This window comes from Eulemur rufifrons, chromosome 28 (assembly GCF_041146395.1).
Source record: "Eulemur rufifrons isolate Redbay chromosome 28, OSU_ERuf_1, whole genome shotgun sequence".
NCBI classification, from domain to species: Eukaryota; Metazoa; Chordata; class Mammalia; order Primates; family Lemuridae; genus Eulemur; species Eulemur rufifrons.
Window position 1 is genome coordinate 48614540 of NC_091010.1, and position 22427 is coordinate 48636966.

Below are 22427 nucleotides of genomic sequence, written 5' to 3' on the forward strand. Positions count from 1 at the left end.
GGGACTACAGTAATACATACTACAAAGTAAATAATAGCACATCCTAAAACTAGAACATAAGTAAATCAAGCTAGACGCTCTAAACAAAAACAAAGCTGAACCCTAAGATACTGAGGTTCAGAGATCCCATCTAAAATAAGCAGAAGGCCAGGTACAGTGGCGCATGCCTATAATCCTAGCATTCTGGGAAACTGAGGCAGGAGGATCACTTTGAGCCTGAGAGTTTGATGTTGCAGTGAGCCATGATGATGCCACTGCACTCTAGCCTAGAAAACAGAGAGACTCTGTCTCAGAAAAAAAAAATTAAATTTAAAAAAATAAGCAGAAAACTCATCTGTTAAGTATTATAAAAAGCAGCTTTTGGCCGGGCGCGGTGGCTCACGCATGTAATCCTAGCACTCTGGGAGGCCGAGGCGGGTGGATCGCTCAAGGTCAGGAGTTCGAGACCAGCCTGAGCAAGAGCGAGACCCCGTCTCTACTAAAAATAGAAAGAAATTATATGGACAACTAAAATATATATATAGAAAAAATTAGCCGGGCATGGTGGCGCGTGCCTGTAGTCCCAGCTACTCGGGAGGCTGAGGCAGTAGGATCGCTTGAACCCAGGAGTTTGAGGTTGCTGTGAGCTAGGCTGACGCCACGGCACTCACTCTAGCCCGGGCAACAGAGTGAGACTCTGTCTCAAAAAAAAAAAAAAAAGCAGCTTTTCATGGTCTTTGAAGTAAATGATCAGATTTACTTCTAAATACCTAAAAGGTATGGAAAAATGCAAACTGTAACCTACTTAACTAAAAGTAAAACTTTTATCATCGTTTCAAACCTAGGAAACCAAGACTATGTAGTCTACAATCAGTCTAAAAAGCTGGAAGTCTACTCTATTTAGAGTAAAATATTTTATACCTCCCTAGATCCCAGGCCTGACATGGAATGAGGTACACTGAGTTTGCTACGCACTAAACTGCTCTCTTGCCCCAAAATATAGAGGTACCAATTCTGCTGTCAGACTCAATTAAGATGCTTTTTAAGGAATAAAGATAATATACATATTTGGGATCACATTAATGTGGCACAGCTGTTCTTGGATATTAAAGAGAAAAAGAATGCAGAAGTGGCAAAGAAGAAAGAAAACCTAAGGCTTAAACTTTCTTAAATTATGATGATTTTTTCATTGCCTTTAGTTGTCCTTATTATAAAGACTTGTGATGGACAATCAGATCTCCTCAGGAGAAGAATCTCCCAGCCAGGCCACTGGAAACATAATCTTCCTAGCTAGCAGGCCTTTAGCTAGGCTGTCAGGACAATGTAGGTTAAGAATGGACCAGAAGCTCTCTCTCTCTGACCTCTTCCTATCCTCTAACTTCTATTAACCACTTTGATGCTACAGCTCAGAGACAACAAAGTGGTCTGCTGGAATCACGTATCTTTGGATTACAATATCCCCCTATGAACACTGTTTTAATACAACAGCCCTGCTCTTCATGCAGTGTGCCTAAAAGGGATAATGAAGATATGTGCAGAATCCAAAAACTATGGATTTGTTCCTTTGCCCTCTTCTGAAAAGATGTACAAATCCAGGCCATAAAATATTCCCTGACACTTCTCCACACACAAATATGTTTTTCTTGAAGTATATACAGATCACAAATTTTCTGTCACTCAATTCTTTAAAACAGACTTGCACACATTAAAGGAACTATGGTACTTACACATAGAGATCCATAGGAAACTCCTTCATCATGTGTGTTACAATAAACTCTACCATCAGGTCTGAAAAGGTGAAAGGAGAAAAATTCAATCAATCACAATGAAATTCATTCCCTGCCTTTGAGTTGGGAAAAAAGCTTATGAGTACACCCTGCACTCATGTTGAATGTCAACCACTAACCACATCTGTATTCACCTGCACTTAAATTTATTTTATATAAGGCACTTTTTGCAACACTGTTCACCATCTGTCTCTTGCAAAGTAACAAGAAAATCAGTTCATTCTCCTACTTCCAAAAAGATACCTTGACCTGCCAATAAATTCAGATACAAGGAAAATTTCATTGTATAGATAGTTCATACCATGGCAGTAATGAAAAATGCCAGAGGGAAATCATATTCTGAGACTAGAGCAATGAGACAAGCAGAGATGAAATTAAGGATCACATTTGTATAACCGGAGACTCAGCTCTAAAGTTATGTCAGTCTATCTCATTTCACTATCGTGCTCAGTTTGACAGATATTGACTGAAATGGTCTGTGGGGCTTTGGGTCAATAGAGGCTTATTATGTAGTCTTAATTACTGTTTCTAAAATCAAGTAGATTTAGTAACTGAAGCTGAATATCCAAGTGAAATGGGATTAAGAGTTCAGCTAACTCCCCTGAGGAAAAGGTAGAATTCTAGGCAGACAAAAATTACCCAAGATACATCCCTCTTCCTGTCAGCTCTGTCAGCTTCAGCTCAGCGTAATTTACTCAAAGGAAGTTTCGTATATCTGAACCTTGAACTCCAAGCCTCCTGGCCAGCTGACACATCAATTTGGACCAAGAAAGGGAGGGAAGAATTTGAAATCTTGATCAGGAATAAGGCATTTACAAATTTAAATTATACATCAGGTTTAGACATAGCCATTTGTTTCCCTAGAATGATTTTTTTCTTTGAACAACTGTACCCTTTTATTGAGCACTCTATTCATTGGGGTTGCTTTATCAAACATATGGTTTCTTAGGCCAGGGAAGAAACATAACTAGTAACAACTTCTCTGAGGAAGCAGAGCATCAACCAGGATCTACTCCTCATCTTAATCATGAAAACCTATCACTGTCACAGAAAAATGCCAATTTTGATAATATTCACTCACCCAGTACTGCACATACTAAAGGGCGGCAGGGAAGATTCTTGTCTGCGGCCTTCTTCCTATGTCTCATAGGCTTCACACACAAAAAAAGAAAGGAAATTAGTAGGTACTTGAACTGACACCCAATGCTTCATCATCATGTTTCTCATAAAAATAAAATCACTATTACAAAGATGCTACTTTTTCTTTCTTTTTCTAGGGGTGGGGTAGGGTAGGGTAGGGTAGGGCAGGGAGGACTTGTGAATGCTTCTCAGGTATCAACGCAGGCCTGTGACAAAAATACAATTCACAGCAAGACAACATCCCCAAAGGGGACTGGAGCATACCACATACTACAATAGGAAAGTAGTTGTTTTTACTTTGATTTTATCTATACAAGTGGTATTACTAACAACAAAAGAGGTACACTGATATATTTCTTGGACAGTAAAATAATAATAAAAAGAAGAAGTGGTGATGGTGGCTGCTATAGAAGGAGCAACAGTAGTTGCAAAAAACAAAAGTTTCAAATCTAAACCTCAATGTGATATTTTTTAAACATACCTCCAAGTTTTAGGAAATTCCCTGATCCTCCATATTCTATTTGCCCCACCACTCAGATGAATATTCTTTGAATGAATGAATATTGTTTTCATATTCTGAAAACAAAAGGCTTAGACCCATCTCCTTGTTGAAATCTATGTTATTGATACATTCCAGTATCACTGCCATGGGTATACAGTTGTAGATTTTTCTATCCTCTCTTAAATAAGAAACATCACTACAACACACAAAAAAATCCCAGCAACAGTCATGGGTCTGTTGAACAGCAGTCATGTAAGAGCCCTTTCACCCAACTTTCCACACGCATTTGTTCTGGTAGGATCAATTTCATTCCAACCCTGCCAACACACAAAAAATTTCCTTTAAGAAAAAATAAGAAGCAAAAGAAACACCTACCATTCTATGTAAGTTTACTCGAAAATTCATGTTGTCATCATGCAAAAATGCATTGGCATACTGATCCTAATAAAAATATAGAGCAAAACGAATGAGAGTATACTTAAGAAACTCAGTCTGTAATTTATCACACTTCATATAAATCCTTGGGCTTTAAGAACTTTCAAGATCAATTGGAAAGCTAATAGGATGAGCCTAGAGCCTTTATGTCAAACCTTACTTAAGTCATCAGATTTTACTGGGGTATAATTTCCACATATGTCTCTAATTGGTCAAAAATCTCTAAGCAAATTAAAAGCAATAAAAATTAAGGCACAGGATACAATTATCATGTACCCATAATAATTAAAAATAAAAAAATTAAAAATTAAGACACAGGGACTTAAGGAAAATTCTGAGATTAGTCTGTTTTCCTATTCCCTCTTCCTTCCCATCTGCTCAGGGAGCTAGCTCTTTTTGTGACACCTTAAAGGTTTGCACTGGGGCTGCAGGATGCATGTGCAGGCTCCACACAAGGCTTTAGGAGTAAGAAGAGAGGTCTGTGCTCTGCTGGGAATGGGCTCAGCACAGCAGGAGAAACTGCTACATAGGCAGTGTGGAAGCAAGCAGCGTCTATCCCTGGCTTTGCTGAAGACTGATGGAAAATCAAAAACTTCTAACCATAGATTGGTAATAAACATCCCTTTGCCCTTTCCCAAGACCTTTTTTGAGGATCTGACATGCCTACAGGCTCCAATTACTAGGAACTCTTAAAATTTGCAAAAAACAACTCCTTTAAAGATTTTTCTTGAAAGATTTTTGAAAAACAATTACACCAGATCCACTGCTAATGAGCAGCTCTTCTATAACAAGCCACCCCAACCTTGCAAAAAGGAGGTCATCTTTACAGAAAGACCATAAAAAAAGAAAGTCTGTCAGAGTTCTTTACTCCATGTGGACCATCCATACTCTTTTTCTTAAGAGAGAAAAGAGCAGTGCAAGGGCCGGGCACGGTGGCTCACGCCTGTAATCCTAGCACTCTGGGATGCCGAGGCCGGTGGATCATTTGAGCTCAGGAGTTCAAGACCAGCCTGACCAAGAGTGAGACCCCCATCTCTACTAAAAATAGAAATAAATTAGCTAGACAACTAAAAATATATAGAAAAATTTAGCCGGGCACGGTGGCATGACTATAGTCCCAGCTACTCGGGAGGCTGAGGCAGAGAATTGCTTGAGCTCAGGAGTTTGAGGTTGCTGTGAGCTAAACTGACGCCACAGCACTCTAGCCCAGGCAACAGAGTGAGACTCTGTCTCAAAAAATAAAAAAAATAAAAATAGCAGTGTAAGGAGGGAGGGTGAAGCTATAAATTTAGCTCTAAACTGACTCAAGTTCTGCCATACCTATGTGTCACCAAGATGTATGGTGAATTCGAGCCTAATTAGTCCAACCAAAAGTGCCTTCTTACAAAGTTGAAACATTTCTTCTTTTCCCCCGTGGAACTTCTTCACCAAACTGCAATCCACCCAGCTTTACTGAGTTTCCAATTCTCCTCTCTGGCTTTATTCTCTCCTTTTCCACTCCTTCACTCACAGGAAACCTCAGCTCCTTTGGTAAAATTTATATTATTTTTTTTTTTTTAGAGACGGGGTCTCACTATGTTGCCCAGGCTGGAGTGCAGTGGCTATTCACAGGTACAATCAAAGGCAATACAGCCTCAAACTCCTGGGCTCAAGAGATCCTCCCGCCTCAGCCTCCTGAGAAGCTGGGACTAAAGGCGTGCTCCTTTTTAATTTTGCTAAATGTAAAAGATCCAATGTGAGCAGCTTCAAAGGGGCAGCATTATTTTTTCTAAAGAGATATAGGTCTCTTGTTTAAAACTCTTAAGAGCCAGAATCTTTCTGTTCTCAATGATAGCAGTTATCATATCACAATTTATTATTAGCTCATCTAGTAAATGCTAACTGAGCCACTACGATATGCTAGACACTGAGAATATAGTGGTAAAGGAGAAAAAGTCCCTGTTGTCAGAGTTTACACTCTAGTGAGAGGAGACAGACAATACAGAGGAAGATTTTCTCTCCCAAGCCTTAGGACCCTAAAAGTCAGGAGCTAGAGGGGTACCAAGGCAGGAAAAGACAGTGCTTTGTAAGAGACTGACTAATACCGGAAGGCTAGGAAGACCTACCTCTGCAATACATGTAAGGATAATCAGACAGAGTTTGCCACTGTGAAGCCTGTGTTCATCTGTAAAGAAAAATAATAAACCCTTCTCTATAAATCATTCAGACCATGTTTCAATAGAGAACAAAGATGTATATCATAAAAAGAAACATTCACACTTCCTCTCTCCACAAAATTCATGAATGAAAATCAAGGTACTACTAGAGAAATTCTTGCTTCCATCCTAGGCAAAAGAATTTCCCCAGATTTTTTTCTTAAATATCCTGGTAGTCTGTTAAACAGCTAACCACCTTCCTGAGAGCCATTGAACTCTTATGATGATCCCTACTGTCATGGCCCTAATTAGGGCCATACTCTTTGCTTCTGAATAGTCAGGTCCATTCCCTTTTCCACCCCCTCATCCACTAGCTATACGTACCACCATCTGTACCCACCTAACACAAAGTGTAGGAAGATTTCATGACTGTTCGCAGCAAACTGGCAATGAAATCAGAAAGAAATTAACTGGAGACCAGGGTCCAGTCCATGCATCTCCTTGCAATGCGCACATTATTATGACCTGGAAAGCTGTGAACTTCTGATCATTTTTCTTCCTGCCAAAGTTATTTACTTAGCACTTACTATGTGGCAGGCACTGTGGTAGGCACTAGAGATATAGCACTGAACTAAACAGACAAATGTCCCTGGTCTCCCAGAACTCACATCCTAGTTATTTACAGAAGAAAGCAACCTCAATAGCAGGGCTCTATACCTACATACAAAAGACCAAGAAAGAGCTACTCCATCACTGCCAATTACCAGAACCATCAAAGCTTATTTACTTTCCAGGAAATTTGTGGGCGAGCAGGTGAAATGAAGGTAAGAAGATGATCATGCCAGCAGATCCAAAGCAGACAAATGGCTCATGATTTTCAAATTAGCTTTAACAGGACCCAGACTAAAGTTCTCTCTGGAGAGAAGACTTCTTAACAGATTGGAGTGCTGTAGAAGTTAGCTTACAGTACTTACCCTGACATTAACCTGCTTCTTCCTCAAAAATGAAATTAATTAAAAACCTGACAATTGGAAGGCATAGTACGGGTTGTAGTCCAGAAATATATTCACCTCTCCTTAGAGATGGGCAATACAGAAAGGGTATGATAATCCCTGTCCGACACCTCCTGTAGTTTACATCAAAGCTCCTAGGCAGGCCGGGCGCGGTGGCTAATGCCTGTAATCCTAGCACTCTGGGAGGCCGAGGCGGGTGGATCACTCGAGGTCAGGAGTTCGAGACCAGCCTGAGCAAGAGCGAGACCCTGTCTCTACTATAAATAGAAAGAAATTATCTGGCCAACTAAAATATATATAGAAAAAATTAGCCGGGCATGGTGGCGCAGCTAATAGTCCCAGCTACCTGGGAGGCTGAGGCAGTAGGATCACTTAAGCCCAGGAGTTTGAGGTTGCTGTGAGCTAGGCTGACGCCACAGCACTCACTCTAACCCGGGCAACAAAGCGAGACTCTGTCTCAAAAAAAAAAAAAAAAAAGCTCCTAGGCAGCCGGAAGAGCAATGCCCTTGCCTATGCAAAACTAGATTCATAATACTCTTCTACCTTCCCTTGGCCACAGAGTTTCTCTGGCACTGTCTTCCCTTTCCCCAAAAGCTGATAAGGAACTCCCACAGAAAAGCTTGCAACTATCTTACCACTTTAAGAAAGTGTTTCTGATTACAAAAGTAAGGCATATTTCACTATAGGCAAATTTTTAAACTCGAAAAAGCACCAAACTCCCCCCACCCCAAAAACAAAAACTGAGTTTAGTCATACCACCCAGATGTCTTAACTGTTAAGACTTTGGTAAATAAATCTTAAATCTAATGCATAATGCATAGATACACAATTTTTTTAAATTTTTGCCTAAAATCTATTTTATTTTTTATTTTTATTTTTTTTGAGATAGGGTCTTGCCCTGACACGCAGGCTGGAATGCGATGGCCTGATCATAGCTCACTGCAGCCTCAAATTCCTGGGCTCAAGCGATTCTCCCACCTCAGCCTCCCAAGTAGCTAGGACTACAGGCGCACATCACCACACTGGCTATTTTTTCTTATTTTGCTGTAGACACAGAGTTTTGCTATGTTGCCCAGACTGGTCTCAGACTCCTGGCCTCAAGCAATCCTCCTGCCTCAACCTCCCAAAGTGCTGGGATTACAAGCATGAGCCACCACACCCAGCCCTAAAATCTATTTTAAAGGTTGAGCAGATGCTCCTGTAAGGCGGCAACACCAAAGAAAGAAGAATCCCGGGGAAAAAAGGGTTTAAAACCAGAGCCAAATCAAGGAAATGATAAACACAGAATGGAAGGAACGGAGTGATTGGGGAGGGGACACACAGGTAGCTTCAACAACATGAATAATGTTTTATTCTTTAAGTTGGATGGTTCACATATATTCATCATTATGCTTTATAACATGCTATTTCTTATACTTTTAAACCTTATAACTTAATATACATATCTATCAAAAGTATCTTTTTATAGGTACCAAACAACAAATATATAAGAAGAAGAGAAAGATAGAGCCAAGAAAAAGTTGCTTCTATTGCTCCTAAAAACATAATGAGATGCTGCTGTTGGCCAGGGCATTCAGCAGGTCAGAGACTAAGACAGGAAGACAGCTGGGCCAATGAAGCCCCATAGGAGCCATTTTTGAAATTAACTTTTCATCATACCTAACCTTGCCCTTTGCCATATATAGGCTGCCTATTGGCAAAGACCTAACCCTGCCTGAGTTTAGAGACAATGTCTGAGACTACCTATTCTGCAATTAATTCAGCCCTTAATTTTGCCATCCATTTTATGGATGGCAAGTGACCAGGACAAAGAGGCTTATATAATCATTAAAGCTAAAAATGAGTTCCAAGGGCCTCAATTCACTGTGTTATATCAGGCAGAGCTAAAAGTTCATTTTCTGGGTCACATCTATGCAGTTTCTCTCTTCCATGGTTGCTGCAATATTTCTAGAGAAAGGAAGAGGTTACCCATTTCCATAAAGAAGCAATGGCCTCAGGAAACTCTGATACACAAGAGTCTTGTTATCCTTGCCTGCCAGATCTTACCTGCCAAGTCGTAGAAGTTCAGCCATCTCTATAGCTCCCAAAGGACTGTTCTATATTAGGAGTTTGTGACATGGACTACTTGCATATATCTCATCCCTGCATATAGCTCTCTCTCTTGAAAGAGCATACTCGCAAGGCTTAAGAAAAGAAAAAGTCTTAACTTTGCAAAGCAGAAATCTCTAAGAGCTAATGTAATATCTGAGTATAACATGGCTTAGACTCTGCCCACCCAGGTTCCCTTTTGCTCTGGCAAGTCTTCATTTCCCATATTTATCTTTTAGCTGTCCTGTCTCTGTCTACCAATGTTTCCTTCTCACTCTAAAAAGCCCCGAATCCTGGTCTTCCCTCCTTTATAGCTCTATACAGCTCCTGCCTTTCAGCTCCATACTGAAATTCCTAAAAACCCTCAAACCAGAAACTTGATCACCTCACTTGGCAAATAAGAGACTTCTAAAGTATACTTAATGCCTAAAAGAACCTTAAACTACCACAGAAGGCATTAGTCTCTCCTCACAGAAAGTAAGGTAGCAAAAACCACAGTATTTTAGCAATTTTGCTTCTATGATGCAAACTGGTTATTTTGTTATCTGGAAATCTGAAGTTTGTCCATGGAGCATAATTTGAGAACCCAAACTTCAACTATTGAACAGTTAATTCCTAAAATAGGATTTATAAGGAAGGCTTATAAGAAAGAAAATATGCCAAACTATTAAGAGTGATTATGGAGAGTTTAATCTCAAAGGATTTTTACTAAGTTAACCATTGTCAGAATGTTTTTTTTTTTTTGAAACAGAGTCTCACTCTGTTGCCCGGGCTAGAGTACCGTGGCGTCGGCCTAGCTCACAGCAATCTCAAACTCCTGAGCTCAAGCAATCCTACCTACTGCCTCAGCCTCCCGAGCAGCTGGGATTACAGGCATGCACCACCAGGCCCAGCTAATTTTATATATATATTTTTAGTTGTCTATATAATTTCTTTCTATTTTTTTTAGTAGAGATAGGGTCTCACTCTTGCTCAGGCTGGTCTCAAACTCCTGAGCTCAAACGACGCGCCTGCCTCAGCCTCCCAGAGTGCTAGGATTACAGGCGTGAGCCACCATGCCCAGCCTAGAATGTTTTGTTTTATTTTTTGAGACAGAGTCTTGCTCTGTTGCCCAGGCTAGAATGCCGTGGCATCAGCCTAACTCACAACAACCTCAAACTCCTGGGCTCAAGCAATCTTCCTGTCTTAGCCTCTCGAGTAGCTGGGACTACAGGTACGTACCACCACACCAAGCTAACTTTTTCTATTTTTAGTAGAGACAGGGTCTCACTCTTGCTCAGGTTGGTCTCGAACTCCTGAGCTCAAGCGATCCTCCCATCTCAGCCTCCCAGAGTGTTAAGATCACAGGCGTGAGCCACCAGGCCCGGACTGTCAGAATGTTTTAATTTTTAACAAGTAATATCTCAATTACTTTTATAATTAGGGGGAAAAAAATCCTTTAAATGGGAGAAGACCACTGGATTAACCTGTAGGTACCAAATAAAATGCTTATAAAAATGTTTATTAAAATGCTAGGTGAGGCCAGGTGTATTGGCTCATGCCTGTAATCCCAGCACTTTGGGAGGCTAAGGCAGGAGGATCACTTGAGGCCAGGAGTTCAAGACCAGCCCAGGCAACACAGCAAGACGCTGTCTCAAAACAAAAACAAAACAAAACAAAATGGGAGAAAAAATGCTAGTCCAGTGTAACCATGAAATAAAAGGCTTATTTCTAGGGAACCTTAAAATTGGGATATATTCCACTTATATCAGGTACCTAGAGTAGTCTAATTCATAGGGACAGAAAGTAGAATGGTGGTGGCCAGGGGCTGGGGGGAGGGGAGATTGGGATGTTAACGTTTAATGGGTACAGAGTTCCATTTTGCAAGATGAAAAAGTTCTCAAGATGGGGAGGGTGGTGATGGTTGTACGACAATGTGAATATACTTAATGCCACTGAACTATACACTTAAAAATGGTTAAGATGATAAATTTTATGTTATGTATATTTCACCACAATTAAAAAATTAAATAAATAAAAACTGTGAACATTCATATAAATCCAGTATAAAGAAAAAACAATAAGTAGGGGAAAAAAGATAAAACTGGGATATGTTCTGGACAAAATTTGCTGAGTCTCTTCACAACCCCTTCTTATTCCTAGGCCGACTACTCCACTACTCTACCACCAATTAAAAGGCCATACTCAAGAGGATCGCTTGAGCCCAGGAGTTCGAGGTTGCAGTGAGCTATGATTGCCCCACTGCACTCCAGCCTGGGCAACACAGCAAGACCCCGTCTCTTAAAAGGGGAAAAAAAGGCCATAGCAAGATCATAAACAGAGGAAGAACAAGAAATCAGAAAAATATTTAATTTTTTCCAATACCCAATCCTCTCCTACTTCCACTCTGCATTTCTAGGATGGACACTGACACTTCTATTTTAAGTGTTAAGGAACACAGTCCCTCAGAATCTCACCTCCTCCTACTGTACTCTGTACAACAGTCCTCTAATTCTCACCACAAACTGATGCTTTCAGTTCTTGTCCTCAAAAGGGAATTCCCTGAAGTGTGCTAATCCCCCTACTTCCCACACATAAGAGTCTGCATCTACTTACCAAGATCTGCTGAGAAGACGTGCTAGTTTTCGTAGAGACCAATTTTTTTCCTGTTCTATTTTTGAGCACTCCCCTCTAGCTTCAGGTTTTACCACCACCACCACCACCTAATTGTCAACTAGCAGTGAGAAATCACTGGTTTCCAGTAATCAAGACCATGCACAGGACCCAATGGTTCATCTTGTCAAAGCTTCAAAAACATTAATGCTACCCGTAGATTCCAGCTGCCCATCACATCTCCTACTTCCTGATCCCCCAATGTAGCATGCCTTACCTTTGGTGTCCTGCATGACAATTGAGCTATACTTTAAGAAGGTTATCAGTAGATTGCTGGTCTGTACATCTGCATCCAGTGGGAGTTCCACAGAACTTATAACTGGAATAGAACAGATAAAATGCACTTAGCCTGTAACATATTCCATCTAACACTTCTACCCACATAGCCAATTTGCCAGCAGGCAAGAAAATCACTAAATGAGCTCTTTACACAACAGAGGGAGGACCAAGTACTTATAAAACTTCCTTCCTAGGCCTCTAAAGCCCATTCCTACTCCCAAAATTAAGCCCCATGACCTTCTCTCCTATTTAGGACCAGTCTCTAGGAACAGTGCTTTTCTCTCAACATCCTATGAGGGGTATGTTGATTTCACTTTCTGCCCCAAGTAACCCAAAAGAGTTCAGGGTCCTTCTTAAAGGTACTTTAATTTCTACCTAAAGGAAAGATCTGAATAAAGATGAACTTTGCTTTGATGAGTCTCCTTCTTAAAATAAATGAAGATTCTTTCCTAATGAGAAGAAATATTGCTCAATTTTGAGAACAAGCCTTTAGTCTGGAAATATCCAGGATGGAGGGGGAAAAAGTTAAGGTAGAATTACATTCAAATTCTACCACCTAATCCCTTCCCCCCAAAAAGGGAACTTGAGAAGGAATATTAGACTAAAAACGGATGAACATTATTGATTGGGATAGCTGGGAACTGACTTTTATACACCCTGCTGCTGTTTCTAAGAGAAATCCTCCCCACTACTCTCTGAGCCACAGTCCCAATGAACAACAAAGGACCAGACCAGGGCTGACCCACACAGAACACAGTCTTAATGTAGACTTCTCAAAATTCTAAGACTTTAAATTAGACTTACATATGCTGTTAAGTGCTTTCACACTAAGACATAATATATAAACAAAAGGAGGCTTATGATGGCCCAGAAAAGCTAGAGAATCTATAGCTTTCTGCTGCATTTTCAGGCATGAAGACTCAGCTAAGTTTGGAATATTACTCATAATACGTATTCATAACCATAATGGATCCCTCTGGAGTTATTATGAAGTATGCAGAGAACATTTATTAACAATGGTAAACACTTGCATATTATGGACCCATAATACACAGCAAGCACAACAAAAACCCTTATAAGAAGAAATCAGCATGCCCAAGCCTTGGCTGTTTTCCCACAGTTCAGCCCCTAAGAACTAAAAGGTCTTAATTCATGTTATGGGTTAAAGACCTGAGACTGTCACTTCAAATCACAGTCTATTTTGAAGCTCAGAGCCCATAATCATTCCATTGTCCAATACAAAGAGGCACCTAACTGGTAAATGGGACTTTTTTCCCTGCTCACACACAGTAATAACAGGAAAACTATCTTACATAATATGTAGAAATATAGAAGTATATGTATTTTTAGTGTACCAGAAAGTCTTCTCATGCCAAGGCTGGGTTGTCAAATGTCAAGTCTGAGCTGAGAACAAATGTTATAGCTAAACTGCTGGCTTTTAAAAATAATGGCTCCAGTGACATACCTTTAAATATAACTGGGCTACTGAGCACCACTATAATTAACAACCAAAAATAAAAACAACTTTATAATACTTAGGACCCCTACAGAAAGGAAATGAGTTAGGAAAGAGGAAAAAGAACAAATAGAACAGAGACAGAATAAAATCCCTCACAAATTAAAATCTTCTTCCTAATGAAGAGTCATTCCTTGATCTTTGGCTTCATAATTCTTCCCAGCGGCTTTTGTCAAGGGAGACAGTCATTTGAAAGTGGGCTGACTTGATCTTCCCACTAGAAAAAATAAAAGCTCACTGGTTGTAGGTAAGTAAGCACAAATCCTGCCATTGCATAATCAAGTGTGTGGGTGGAAGTGTTCACAACGAACAGTTTGAAAGGCAATTCTCTGAAGCATCCAAACCCCAACATCACATGGAATTCATATATATATATAAACACACACACAGCTTTTGATATCCATGGTAACCAGGCAGGCTTCTTCAACTTAAAGAGAAAGTATAGTATTTCCATTGGATTATTCAGTGACCTGAATAAACAGAGACAAGTAGGCAATCCTCACTACTTGCTACTTCTCATTAAGATATTTTAGAATTTAGCTTTCAATTCTAAATGGATCCAAATTGCTACCATTGACCTGAATATCAATGGCACCTCCCTGTCATGCTCTGTACTGCTTATACTTCCTTAAAGTGCTACTGCCACAGGTGCTATATGAAAACTTAAGGGAGAGAAAGCAGAACAAAGGTCATTTTATGTACAAACAGTAGGGAGGCACAAAGAAAGGAAAAAAGTTGAATTTCCTATACTTCTTTACCCAAAATGAGGTCAACATTTGAGGTATAACATTAAGTATTAACTTAGAATGTTTTTAGGTGAATATATTCCACCAAACACACTCAGCCTACAACAGAACAAACTCAGATAACACAAAGTTTTTTGGGCAAATTTCACAATTTATTTTCAGTTACCTATTTCTTAGGTTCCAGCCATAAGGTTTATAAAAGGGAAACTTTGCTGTTGTTTCTAGGGGGAGAAGTCTTAGATACCCATCAAACTCCCAATTATAATACATTCAAAGCCTGTCATTTCCAACTGAGAGTGGCTGCCAGACACATGACAGTGAGCAAATCCCAGGTTCATTTTCTCATTCATTTATTCAACAAATATTTACTAAGCAATTACCATGCCAGGCACTATGCTAGGCGTATAGTAGTAAACAAAATAGACATGGTCCCTGCCCTGATTACATGTTTTGGTTCTTAATCTCTATTCTCACTAATCTTAGGCAAACTGCTTCATTTCTCTGGCCTGGATTCTCTCATCTGTCCAATGGTAACATGAGAAAACATTACTATTTTACATTTATTTCAGTACTTTATAGTCACAAGGTGGTATTTTTCATAATATCTCATCTGAGCCTCACAAGTACCCTGAGAGTTTGGCAGGACAGACATTACTGACCTTTGAGGTCCCTTTCAGATCTAGCACTCCATGATTCTACAATCTCTCCCTGAGGAGAGAATCTATGTAGCTTCTTATACAGAAAAAAGCACTTGACTATCTTCTCTAAAGTTTTATTTAGGACTTCAGGAGTTCTGAAGGACAGTATTACAGACAAATTAAATTGAAAGATCAACAATTATGTTCTTTTATTTTGAGACAGAGTCTCACTCTGTCACCCAAGCTAGAGTACAGAGTGCAGAGGCATCATCTTAGCTCACTGCAACCTCAAACTCCTAGGCTCAAGTGATCCCTCTGCCTCAGCCTCCCGAGTAGCTGGGACCACAGGTGTATACCACCACACCTGGCTAATTTTTCTTTTCTTTCTCTCTTTTTTTTTTTTGTAGAGACGAGTCTTGCTCTTGCTCAGACTGGTCTCAAACTCCTGGCCTCAAGCAATCCTCCCACCTCAGCCTCCCAAAGTGCTAGGATTACAGGTGTGAGCCACCTTGCCCAGCATGAAAGACCAACGATTATGTTCTATGTTCAACACAGCTATGCTCACCCTGAAAGGTCATATTAATTAAGAAAACAAAAGAGGTGGTGGGCTCACCATCAGAAGAGGGTGGCGTAGTCCCAAGTGGTGTGGCTGGGGTTGTTGGAGCAGGACTGACAGGAGTTGTCACCAAGCCCATTTCTGGATGACTCTGAAAGACGACACAGATGGGTAAAAAAAACAGAAAATCCAGTTCTCCCTTAGTATCCTCTGCTTAATATTCTTCCTGGCCTCATAATTTTTTTTAAGAGACGGGGTCTCACTATGTTGCCCAGGCTAGCCTCAAACTCCTGGGCTCAAGCAGTCTTTTTGCCTCAGGTTTCCAAGTAGCTGGGACTACAGGCATGTGTCACCACACCCCTGGCATCATAATTAGGCAGAAGGCTCACTGAGGAAAGACTCCCTTTGTATTTATTTCCCATGAGTACGTGATTACTGTTGACGCTTGCTAAACTCTAAGAAGCAGCTCTGTGGTCTAGTTTTCTTTAAGCAACTAGGTTCCCATTACATAAGTTTTTCTGCAGAACTATACAAATAGAAAACTGGGGTAAACAAATACATAAGATTATTCTACCGGAAAGGGTGAGCAATTGCAGTCCTATCCAGACCTGGGAAGAGACAACTCTCATCAGATCAACCTGAAATGCCTCTATGGAGGCATCTGTTCTGATGACATAATTGACTAATAGATGTAGGTGAGCCAAGGGGATACCAGGTACTATAAAAAGAGGTATTCAGATGGCAGCCTTCCTATTCCACAACAAACAAGAGTGTGTGGCGTGGACATGCGGAGACATAGGGAGATACCCAGTAGGTACCAAAACAGGTAACTCCTCTGTCCCTCACCTTTCTTAGCCACCCCTGCCACATCAGCTCTTGAGAATTAAGCTCAGTGGCAGCTGTTTTTAATCCTCCTTCTGTCTTCCAAGGTTTTGGGCTGTCAAAAAAAAAAAAAAAAAAACCCTCCCTTCTCTTCCCCAACAGCTTTACCAGCCCTTTCCCTTCCTCACCTTTTCCTTTAAAATCAGTTATAGAATTTGGAGAGCAGACAAGAACAGGAAAAAAATAGTGAATAAAGTGTCTATGTTACCAGTCATGAAAACTGTTAAGTGGCCTCCAAAGCAGACCCCAAACCAGCATGCTGCTTTTTAAGCATGACCTTATTTTTTTGTTAAAACTCAATCAGTAAGAGTAGTGGGGAGGGGGGAATAAAGTGGGGATGGTTAATGGATACAAAAATATAGTTAGATAATTTGACAGAACGAACAACATTTGACAGCACAACAAAGTGACTATAATCAACAATAAGTTATGGTATGCTTTAAAATAACTAAAAGACTAGAATTGGAATGTTCCTAACAGAAAGAAATGATCAATGCCTAAGGTGATGGATACCCCAATTACCCTGATTTGACTAATTCGCATTGAATGCCTGTATTAAAACATTACATATACCCTATAAATATATACAATTATGTACCCATAATTTAAAATTTTTTTAATATTTAAAAAAATAAAAAAATAGAATAAAAAATTCTATCAGTAGCATACACATCTGCCCTTTGAGAAAAAAGCATAAGCAAACTTTCCTTTAAAAGAAACCTACATACATATTTTAAATAGTCTGGCTTTAAAAAAAAAAAAAACACTTTATCAAATTTTTAAGACAGTTTTCATGAGCAGCACTTGAGTTCTCAGTCTATTTTAGTCCCCTTCTATGCCAACTACTGAGGAAATAGTCCTTAGGCCTGTGACCCAGCACTCAGTACTCTATGACTTCCTGCTTTCAGTGTTTGTAGACCATTATGTGGACAGGATATTTTTTACTTTTCTTCTCTAAAATTTGGTGAGATAATAAGTGACTTGGCCTATTTTATCTCCAGTTATAATTCCAGAGCAGTTTAGGAAGCAGAAAAACTGATATAAAAATCTATATGGCAGATAATATCAGGAGATTTCTAGTGAGGAAAATGAAGTAATCTCAACTCATTTGGGTTAACAGAATCAGTAAACTGGTCAAAACCATTAACTTTGCATGTTGCTAGACTCACTTGAGCATCAGATGGAAACATACATATTTGAGGATAGCAAAGCAAAGGCAACTGCTACAACTCCTCATTGCTACCACTTACCAATGCAAAACAGGGTTTAAACAGGTACAGCCACATAGGGTTTTCAATGGAATCAATCCATATGAAATTCAGGGGGAAAAAAGATTGGGGTTTTTAATGTAACCAACCTGAGCTAATACTGTGATGAAGTTGCGATTTAAATGAACAGCTTCATAAAGTGCCAGAAGAATGGCTTCATTGGTTCTAAAGGAAAAGAGAACAAATTGGAGTGGCTCTCACAGTGGAGGAGTTCAGAGTATAACCATCAAGATAAGATTTCACCCTAGCTCATTATTAATTCCTTTGAGTTTCTAATGTTCCCCTTTACTTCCCTTTTGGGCATACGCAAAAGTCAATAGGCAGGACTCAGGACCTTAACTCTAATTCCTTAAGACCAATTCTTACCTATTTCATTCATTATCTTCCATCTGCTTTCCCAACCCAACCCAGTTAAGCACTTAACTGGCTCAGATACCCATCCCTCATTTGTTTCATTCCAGAGATAGCTAGGAACAGCTTTTCAGCTTCCTGGGGCTCCACACATATCAGACCAAAGCAGACATATCTAAGGGTTCATTATTGTTTAAAACTCAAGAGACATTTTATAAATCACAAAAAAAGTTTGAATCTGTAAAAGATTAGCAAGAGGTAACATTTCACACTCTCACATCTAGTGGGAGAGCCTACACTAGTCCAAGTCACTGCATAAGAATGTCAAGGCACTTACTGTACTGAGATTTTCTCATGGGCATCTGCTATGAACATGCTGCCCACCTGTGGAAGAAAAGGGGAAATGCAGACTTACAGCAAAAAGATGTGAGAGAAGCTTTGTGCCTACAAAGCCTTTTATCAGTGAAAAAACAAGCTGCTTCCTCCAACAGGAGGGACCTTAGAACTCTGGACCATCAGTCACACACACCAAAACCAGCCCACTTTGAAAATCTTAAAAAAAGACTCAGAAGCAATAAATGAAATAATGAGTACCCTCCTAAATCATCTTGCCTTTAAAAGTCTTTAAAAAAAATCCAAGGACTTTTGTCCACCTCTTCTTTTCAGGGTTTAGTTACTCTGACAGTGAGTAAATGTTAACCTACATGTCCTCATCACTCTGCATCTTTCCTGGAAACTGCTTATTTGAAGTCAGAAACTAACTCATGAAGAAAGTCACAGAAAGCAGACTGACTTCAACCAATGTAGAGCTATTTTCAGAGGAATATTTGGGTTTCAGACCAAAACTGTCTATGTGAGACCCATTCTCCATCTTTCAGATCATAAAACTTTTAGTCTGTGTCCTAGTCAGAGCAAGTGGACAAGTAAATGGAGTAGGCTGTCTTTAATATGTGTGATATCAGAGGCACTAAGAAAGATGCCCACTTCCCTAAAAATACCTTTTCCACTTCCTTACTGATACCCAAAACTATGCAGGTGGAACTTCACTTGTTTGGTACACAACTTTTTCTCCTTGGCCAAAAGGCAGAGATACCTGGGAGCAATATAATTACATCTAATTCATTTAATCAAATACCAATGTAAAGCTTATACTTCTCTAGCCACTGAGAGACTTCATTCATTTATGCTTCAGAGTTAAAGAGTCTCTCATCTATCAGGTCCTTCCCTGAGAGTAGACTCTGAGAAGGGAGAAGAGAACAATGCACAAGCATTGGAGGAAAAATTGCCTCTTTGTAGGGGAGGAGAGAAGACAACTGTTTCTTGCAATGAACTCAAAAATTGTCTTGCCCTAGGGCTGATTACTTGGATACTAATGCCAAAGAAGACAGAATTTCTGAATCTGCCTAGTTCTAGGACCTTCTAGATTTATCTCTTAAAAATCAGTCACAGAGTGTCTGATCCAAAATGCCAAAGCTGCCAATGTTGAGAAACCCTGCCTTAGAGACTTACAAACTAGACCAATAATTTCCTAAACCTTGGACCTCTCCACCCAGACTCTAAGCCTCTAGAGGAATGACTCAGATCCACTGCACAATCCCTCAACCCCAGAACCAGCTACCAGGGATCAAATAGCCACAGCAGACAGCAAAGGAACACTCAGGGGAGGTCTTTGATCAATTTAAACCTTATTATTCTGTGTTCCACAGGGTCAGTCCCCAAATAAAGCCAACTCTTTAGGAAGCACAAGTCTGGCTTAATGTGTACCTTTTCTACAGCCTTTAATTAATTAATTAATTTTGAGGAAAAAACCAGTCCAAGAGAAACCAAAGCTCTCCTTTCCCCTATCTCACTTGGTTTTAGAACTCACTAAAGGAGATACAGTTCCCAATAAAATATGCTCTGAGCAGCCTCTCTCCCCTCATCATGCCATCACCTCAAACATCTGAACTTCTAAGCCCAGATTTGCCTAACCCTGCAGACCTCATATATTTCTGAGCAGGAGAAAAAAACAAGTAGGACTTACCATATTTGTTAATGCAGAGAAAAAACCACTCTGGTGTTCTTCTTCCTTGTCTTTATACTGCCTGAACAAAAAGAACTAGATTCAACTTCAGGATTATTTATCAAGTATGTCTTTGTCCCTAGAATTCTAGGTAATGAGGGCTGGGCATTCTCATAATTCTCTTATTCCAGAAAACTAAAGCATTATGACAATCTAGCCACTGTAGTTTTCCCTGCAAGTTAAGAGGCACTTACCTGCTCTGGAGGTAGTATGTAGCAAAATTCCTGGCTACTTTGGGGGAGACTTAGAAAGCAAGCTGAAAAAGTATGAAACTGCTCTAACATATGGCTGATCTAGTTATTTCCCAAACAGACTATTAATTGAAAAACATGACAGCGAAACTACTGGACGGTTGTTAACAGTGAAAATCTTGTTTGTTTTCCAAGGAGGAGGAGGAAAACCTGTGAGCTGAACTACTGAGATGGGACAAATTTGAAGTTCTGATAGCCAATTGTATATGAGAAAAGTCTAGAGAGGATCAAGAAAGATGCTGCCTGGGCCAGGCTCAGTGGCTCATGCCTGTAATCCTAGCACCCTGGGAGGCCAAGGCAGGAAGATTGCGAGGTCAGGAGTTCGAGACCAGCCTGAGCAAGAGTGAGATGCCGTCTCTTCAACAACTAGAAAAATTAGCCGGGCATGGTGGCACATGCCTGTAGTCCCAGGTACTCAGGAGGCTGAGGCAGGAGGATTCCTAGAGCCAAGGAGTTTGAGGTTGCTGTGAGCTGGGCTGATGCCATGGCACTCTACTCAGGGCAATAGAGTGAGACTCTGTCTCAAAAAAAAAAAGAAAAGAGGCCGGGCGCGGTGGCTCACGCCTGTAATCCTAGCACTCTGGGAGGCCAAGGTGGGCGGATCGTTTGAGCTCAGGAGTTCGAGACCAGCCTGAGCAAGAGCGAGACCCCATCTCTACTAAAAATAGAAAGAAATTATATGGACAGCTAAAAATATATATAGAAAAAATTAGCCGGGCATGGTGGTGCATGCCTGTAGTCCCAGCTACTCGGGAGGCTGAGACAGGAGGATCGCTTGAGCTCAGGAGTTTGAGGTTGCTGTGAGCTAGGCTGACGCCACGGCACTCACTCTAGCCTGGGCAACAGAGTGAGACTCTGTCTCAAAAAAAAAAAAAAAAAAGAAAAGAAAAGAAAAAAAAGATCCTGCCTGGTTCTTGCCAGGACTGGGGATACTCCTGGTTTCCAATGATATATTGGTCTAAACGGAAGACCCTGTTTATAGCTGGTAAACTAGTTAAAATGTTCTGCCATAAAATACCAAAAGTTACAAAAGAATGTACCTAATTGCTTAAACTAAAGAAGGACACTAACCTGGTGGCTACACTTTCCCTGGTGTTAAAAATAACCCCTGCTAAAGCCATCAAGCCAAGCTAGAGCAAATATATCTGCCAAGGATTGTACCTCTAATTACTCTTTTAGGAGACAGGTAAGGGAATTTCACCCAAGAACTCTAACAAACCTGTTCTCTACTCAACCAATTCAAATGAAAATTAGACCCTTCCATTCTGGAAAGGTGGACTTACCTATTGTACTCAGATAAAGCCTGAGCAATTACAAGCCCCATTCCCTAGAAGGGAAAAAATAGCACACGTGAAATAAAAGGGCAGCCTTTCGGGGTTGGTGGTGATGCTAGAACTAGGCCAGGGAGAACACTAATCATACCCCCATGGTCCAAGCCCAAGAAGTTCTGCCTGAAAGTTGGCAATATGGACAGAAATTCTGAGAGGCATTGTCAAGGCATCAAAAGGAACTTCTTTGGAAAGACTTTTCTTATCTAATTGTCTTACTTAATGTTCCCAGGAACAATTAAAATACAGTAACAAGGGTGAAACAGACCATCCCAGATACCGATTTCACAGGATCATTTTCACTTCAAAAAAGAAGACTGAGTTAGAATCTTCAAACAAAAAGCCTTCATATTTCTCCAAATCAGCCACATTAAATGTGACAATGAGTCCCAGGCTAAATGAAGGTGCATACAAACAAGTCACTTTCTTTCAGACCACAGGAAAACAAGAATATAAAGGGAAGAAGTATCCAATAATGTTAAAGTAACTTATCAACTTTCCCCCAAGACCTGTGAGGCATAACACAAAGATCAAGGCTGGGCACGCGGTGGCTCACGCCTGTAATCCTAGCACTCTGGGAGGCCAAGGCGGGTGGATCGTTTGAGCTCAGGAGTTCGAGGCCAGTCTGAGCAAGAGCGAGACCCCATCTCTACTAAAAATAGAAAGAAATTATATGAACAGCTAAAATATATATATATAGAAAAATTAACCAGGCATGGTGGCGCATGTCTGTAGTCCCAGCTACTCGGGAGGCTGAGGCAAAAGGATTGCTCGAGCCCAGGAGTTTGAGGTTGCTGTGAGCTAGGCTGATGCCACAGC

At 40.3% G+C, this 22427-nt stretch overlaps 1 protein-coding gene across 3 annotated transcripts in view; it reads right to left on the reverse strand.

Moving 5' to 3' along the window:
* Window positions 1-22427, reverse strand: part of ARMH3 (armadillo like helical domain containing 3) — a 156404-nt gene that overhangs the window by 102990 nt on the left and 30987 nt on the right. For 2 of the 3 annotated variants that reach the window (XM_069461158.1, XM_069461160.1), the window contains exons 10-19: window positions 21564-21607; window positions 19991-20051; window positions 18305-18351; window positions 17706-17781; window positions 15524-15617; window positions 11949-12050; window positions 5949-6007; window positions 3784-3849; window positions 2848-2917; window positions 1707-1767 (exon numbers count right to left, since the gene is read on the reverse strand). In XM_069461158.1, the coding sequence (XP_069317259.1) occupies window positions 1707-1767; window positions 2848-2917; window positions 3784-3849; window positions 5949-6007; window positions 11949-12050; window positions 15524-15617; window positions 17706-17781; window positions 18305-18351; window positions 19991-20051; window positions 21564-21607 (680 nt within the window). The remainder of the gene's footprint in view (window positions 1-1706; window positions 1768-2847; window positions 2918-3783; window positions 3850-5948; window positions 6008-11948; window positions 12051-15523; window positions 15618-17705; window positions 17782-18304; window positions 18352-19990; window positions 20052-21563; window positions 21608-22427) is intronic. The other variant, XM_069461159.1, reaches the window with a different exon arrangement.